The sequence below is a fragment of the Mandrillus leucophaeus genome, unplaced genomic scaffold (genome assembly GCF_000951045.1).
Source record: "Mandrillus leucophaeus isolate KB7577 unplaced genomic scaffold, Mleu.le_1.0 Scaffold209, whole genome shotgun sequence".
Classification (NCBI taxonomy): domain Eukaryota; kingdom Metazoa; phylum Chordata; class Mammalia; order Primates; family Cercopithecidae; genus Mandrillus; species Mandrillus leucophaeus.
The window spans coordinates 4,891,542-4,897,874 of NW_012102132.1; the positions used below are offsets into that span (position 1 = coordinate 4,891,542).

Consider the following 6,333-nt stretch of genomic DNA (forward strand, 5'->3'; position numbering starts at 1 on the left):
TATACAGTTTTCTCTTTTATCTTATGCAATCCTTAGCATTTGATAATTACACTAAACCTTTTATATGTAATTTTTCTGACTAATCTGTCATCATGCTTTTCTTGTAAATACCAGTGTCTCAAGTCCCATTTCTTAAGATGTGACTTTGGGAAACTGCTCTTGCATTTTCTTAATTTTATAAAGAAAGTGAAACACAAATTAAAATGTTACTGCATATTTTATTTTTCATGAGTAGGCAGCCTACATTCACAGTTTATGTTAATGCAAAAAAGCTAGTACACTGAAAACCTATTTTTTTAATCTATTGCTTATTTATTCAGGGTTGTAAATATTACTTATATAGAGACACAGAGATGTGTAAAAATGAAACATTGTGAAAAAAATACAATTTTTCAATTTCATATGAAACTCAAAGTGTAAGTTTTGTCCAATATGGAATGTACCTACATTTGTTTGTATTAGGGCTCTAAAATCCATTTAAAAATTGTTTTTCTGTTTTTAAAAAAGAAATAGCTGACCCACCAGGCAAGTTAGCTATATATCTTGCTTGCTCAAAATGAGCATTTTCAGGTAAGGTCTGTTTTTTCTGGCCCAAGTCTACTATGATTCCTTAGAAGTCATGCTGGCGCAATCGAAGAAAGGGTTTCCATGAAGAGTCTGATGGTGGCATCTGGATGAGGGGTGGTACCGGTAATGGGAAGTGAGTAGAGAAGAAGGAGCTAAGAGCCCAAATCCTTATGAAGGATGACATTCAGTTGTTAAATTTTAAGGGGTATCCAATGGTTTTTTCCAGGCACTCAACTAAAGAGCCTGCGGAAAGAAAATCCCTCTCTACTTCTACAAATTTGATGTAGATGGATTTGGGGGAAACTCCGGGATCCACAATACAGTTCTGAGACAAAAACCCATTAATACCAACCAAATCTTTGCTGAAGGTTTTGGTATTCACTTGGAAATGTAAAAATAAGCACTGCTGCAGAGTCCTGACCTCAGCAATCCCGAGGTAGCAATAGGTAATTCGGGTGGGTTCTATTTCCACCTGTAATGAGGTTTGTGCTGAAAGGGTTTTCAGGTCAACCCGGCCCTCTTTTCCTGGGTCCAGGGAAGGTTGCTCCATGTGTGGTGAGAGGGGCCTCTCAATACATTCTTCATAGCCAATGGCATAAAGGCCTGGGCTTTTAGGAATACCCCCAGGCAATAAATATTGAACAACATTCCCACCAGTTGGTTTGGAATGGGCAATGGGTATCCAGTCAATTTCCATGTGCAGCTCCAAGCACCTAGCTTCGCTAATAGTGATCTCTAAAAATGTGTAGTAAATATTTTTCCAGTTCATTTTCTGCACTCGGGTCATAATGATCCGTCCTTCAGACTTCTCAGAGTTGAAGTACTCCCGAAGTCACTTGCCAAGGGGCACCTGGGAGCTGATCTCAGCATAATGGTAACGGATATCCTCTTTCCAATGGGTGTTATAACCAATTCCAAAAATGGCCAGTTTATTAGAAAGATGGAGCCTTGAAAAGTCTGTCCAGCTCTGAAAAAGTTCCCATTTCAACTGTACCGATTCCAAAATCTGTACAATATTCTGCATGATGTCTCTCCTCTGTGCTTCCTCAGAAGACTCTTGTTTTATTTTTAATGTTCTCTTTGTGACAGGTATTTCATCCAATTCCTGATCTGTTGGATAGCCATGGAGATCCTGACTGTGGTTTCCCCAGTCCTCCTGTGAATAGTCCTCCATAGTGCTGCCATCTGACTCCAGCTCATGTAAGCTATGAAGGTGGTTCTTGCTCTCTATTCAGCACCGGTGAGGCCACAGCTGGAGCACAGTATTCAGTTCTGGGTATTCAACCAGCTTGATGCGTTCCGGGCGCTGGGACGGGGTCTGCTCGTAGCCCAGCTTGGCCAGGGCCCGGGACATGCGCTCCTACAAGGCTGGCCCGGGGGCCCTGCTGCCGAACACCGTACCGGCTCCCTCCAGCTGCTGGTACAGCACCTCCACCAGCCGCTCGTTGCCCCACACTGCGATCAGCCGCCGCGGCCCTGCCACCACCGCCACCAGGGGAGAAGGAGACCGGAAAGCCTATTTTTAACTTGAAAATTTACAAATTATAATAATCCTATTAGTAAGAGTAATAACAATGACACATATTGAAATTTTTACTATATGCCAGTCACCATTTTAAGTACTTTTAAATTAAGCTAATATAATCTTTACAACAATACTATGAGGTAGGTATTAGTCTTTTTATCTTTATTATATAACTAAGCAAACTAAGTTAAGTAACTTGCTGGAGGTCACACAGCTAGTAAATGGTGTAGCCTGTGTTTGAACCCAATGAAAAAGATGTCGTGAGTCAGTTAGGCAAATGGTAAAATACTACTTATTCAGGTGGACGTTTCTTGAATCACTATTTAGTAAGCTAAAAATTTGTAAGAAATAGTAAATCTCAAGCAGATAACATTACTTAAAAATACTCACCGAAAAAAAGGCTTGAAGTCTTCCCTTTCCTGGACAGAGTAGGATACTAAAGAGCAAAGGGAGGAACAATACTCAAAGGAAGGGAATTGGAGGATATAAAAGGGTAAACCTTCACATAAAGTGGAAGAACTCCAACTTTAGATAATAGTTAAATTTTTGAAACAGTCCATCCTGAAGAAATAGCCCAGCCTTTCTGACTATGATGTTTAAATGCATAGCTTCAAGGCAGTCAATTAAGATACTCTTATTTTTCACAGCAGTTCTCTTTGGGATTCTTTGACTTGGAAAACAAATGAAGCAAATGAAGTTAATGACTCTTTCAAGTCTTTCCATCAAAGGCTCCCAAATTATATCCATTGTATCAGTGAAAAACGCTCCAGTAGAAAAATATGTTGCTCTGAGACACAGTGATGGAGGAAAGGAGGAAAAAGAAGCCCAGGTGATATGGTTTGGCTGTGTCCTCAGCCAAATCTCATCTTGAATTCCAGCTTCCACAATTCTCAGGTGTTACGGGAGGGACCCGGTGGGAGAGAATTGAATCATGGGGGCGGTTTCCCCCATACAGTTCTCGTGGTAGTGAGTAAGTCTCACGAGAACTGATAGCTTTATAAGAGGAAACCCCTTTCGCTTGGTTCGCGTTCTCTCTGCCTGCTGCCGTATGAGAGGTGTCTTTCACCTGCTGCAATGATTGTGAGGCCTCCCCAGACACGTAGAACTGTGAGTCCATTAAACCTCTCTGTCTTTATAAATTACTCAGGTATGTCTTTATTAGCAGCGTGAAAATGGACTAATACACTAGGCTAAGTGAGATTCTTATGGTGGCACAAAGTTACTGGCTCCAGTCACAGAAAATGAAGGGCCTGACATTTAATTTCCAACCCCCTGTCCCACACTTTCTTCCTCAGAGTCCAGATGTGATCAGAGCATGCACAGCAACAACCATACCACCCATATTAGGAAATCAGTGCTCTAGCCATATTATTAGATTTGGGGAAAGAAATGAGAACGTGTCTGAACATTCATTAGATCTCTGGGCATATCTGACCTTTGTGTTATTGGTACAATTAGTAATCAAATCCTTGGCATTTTTCTGTCTTTACCCAGGAGGTTCACCTTATAATTTTCTCAAAGATCATTATTTAGGTCCCAAATCCCAGACTGAGCTGGCAACATGATTACAAAGAAAGAATACACCTCAAGCAGATTAGATTACTTAAAAATTCACAGAAGAGGCTTGAAATTTTCTATTCACTAGAAAGAGCAGGGTCTGTACTACCTCCGTCAGCTTAACATTAACGAAGACATGTAAAATTTAGCCTTTGGCTTTCGCTAAAGTTGCAGCTCTTACCCTGAAATTTCTTAGCTATACTAGTATTCATCTCAGTCACCGGAAATCATAAAGACATGTTAGGAAGTTAGTCTGAATATCATCAAAATCTTATAAAAATGAACAGAATATCAAACAAATATGTTTATACAATGGAATATAAAATTGGAAAATAGATATCTTTTTCCAGATGTGCTGAACACCACGTTTCAGAAGTGGTCAAGAAAAACAGTGAGGAAAAGGGTTTGTAGAAATTATTTAAGATGAGGCAAACAGAGAAGCAGACATGTTCATATTTTGCTGTGGCTTAGAATGATGAAATGGGAGAGAGTGATATTTTTCATTTTCTCACCTTACCTCGCAACATTAACTGAATTATGTGATTTTGAAACAAAACCTTTGATTAGCTACAGACCAGTTACATCTCCTCACTTTCTAAGCATGCTTAGAACTGCTTGTAAATGACAGATCTTTGTGATGGCAATGGGAAGCCAGTTAAAGCCCTTCCCCCTGCCCCCACCCCACCACTTGAGGTCATCAAAGCCTGGTTGTTTGTTAAAGCTCCAGTGGCCATCAGATTTATTAAGGTCCTGCCAGCCCAGTTTACTAAGTTTCCTGAATTTGGAGAGAAGAAGAAAGACAATGTTTGAACAGCTCATAAGATACATTTTTAATCTAGTAAGCAAGGTTAATTGGATACGGGTATTTAAAATAACCAGAATATGAACATGAATTAGATCGGAAAACAGTAGTCATTTCACAGGTTCTATATGGTGAACATATCTGAGATGATTCTTTTTCAGTAGTCCTGGGACAACTAGATCTTTGACTTACTACTTTCGTCCTTTTGTCCTGATTTTTAGGGAATATTTGTTTATAGCCAAACTAAAAGAGCAGGCTGCAGTACAGCCACAAGACCCATTTCTGTGTAATATCGCCTAGCGGAAAACTTAAATTCCCCAGTCAGAAAATAAGCATCCACTGAGAGATGAATCTTGTAGAAAAGTAGTGATGAAAAACTCAACCCACACCCAGAGTTTGGCGAAGGTCACTTCTGGATGATGATGGGGGGAAATGAAGCTGTGTATTTGTGAACCAAATTAATACATGAATCTGTAAAGCATTCAGGCTGACCTTGAGACAAATGCATCTCCTTCTTCCAACCAAATTATAGTTTCTAACTCCACAGAAGGATTGCCTTTCTGAGTGCTGACTCCAAGAAAGCGTGCTCCCTGGCGGATGGTTCCTGACAGGTATGAATGTTACCTTTTTATCATCTCTTGCCCACTGATGACAAAAGGAAACTAATTACAAGTAATTTCCAGGCTCTCAGACTTAAGGTCCCCACAGTGGCCTGAGAATTGTTTGCAGGTTTGGAAAGATGCCAACTGTGTGTTGGTTCTGGGCAATGATCCTGCACTCATATAAATTCTAGAGGTAATGGTGAAATAATAGAGTCACAACTGGTGGGAAGCATATTTTTCTGTCTTGAAGAATGAAGTCCCTGCAGATGTGTAGTGAATGCATCAGTGTTCGCTGCCATTGTGAATTCTCCTAAAGCCTCCTTCTGAATTCAGTGTCTCCCAAAGCATTTCAAATTTGTGGCATTTTCTATTATTTTTAAATGTGGTATATTCATGGCTTATTTACTTAAAGCCTCATTGTACATTTTGAAGAAATTTCTTGACGTAGCGTTTCAGTGATATCATTAGTTTCTCTGTATGAATAAATGCTCCCAGATGGCTTCATGTCAGCCACACACAAAATATCCCACTGTCCCTTTCTCTGAATGGCAAAAATAATTTTGTTCATTTTTATAGCATTTCTATTCTTATTGTTCCAGAGAAGTCTTCCAACTAAGTAATTAACTGGTATTGAGCAATAACTCATTTACTCTCATTTGCTTACTTTATAAGGCACACATTGTTGTATTGTGGCCAGCACTGGTCATGCCATTAGTCTTTTTTTCTTCTTTATTTCTTCCAAAAAAAAAAAAAAAACAGGATGCATGTGCAGAACATGCACGTTTGTTACATAGGTATACATGCGCCATGGTGGTTTGCTGCACCTACTGACCCATCCTCTAAGTTCCCTCCCCTCACCCCCAAAACAGGATGCATGTGCAGAACATGCAGGTTTGTTACATAGGTATACATGCGCCATGGTGGTTTGCTGCACCTACTGACCCATCCTCTAAGTTCCCTCCCCTCACCCCCAACTCCCCAACAGGCCCTGGTGTGTGATGTTCCCCTCTCTGTGTCCATGTGTTCTCATTGTTCAACTCTCACTTATGAGTGAGAACACGCTGTGTTTGTTTTTCTGTTCCTGTGTTAGTTTGCTGAGGATGATAGTTTCCAGCTTCATCCATGTCCCTGCAAAGGACATGATCTCATTGCTTTTTATGGCTGCATAGCATTCCGTGGTATATATGTACCACATTTTCTTTATCCGGTCTATCATTGGTGGGCATTTGGGTTGGTTCCATGTCTTTGCTATTGTAAATTGTGCTGCAGTAAACATACAT

General features: G+C 40.2%; 1 protein-coding gene across 1 annotated transcript; it reads right to left on the reverse strand.

Moving 5' to 3' along the window:
* Positions 1 to 305: 305 nt before the first annotated feature.
* LOC105539768 (myb/SANT-like DNA-binding domain-containing protein 2) lies at positions 306 to 2,026 on the reverse strand. Its single transcript, XM_011980196.1, is given in 2 exon segments — positions 306 to 1,762; positions 1,853 to 2,026. Coding segments are annotated over 2 exon segments (1,080 nt in total). The 5' UTR covers positions 1,922 to 2,026; the 3' UTR covers positions 306 to 751.
* Between the last annotated feature and the right edge of the window lie 4,307 nt (positions 2,027 to 6,333).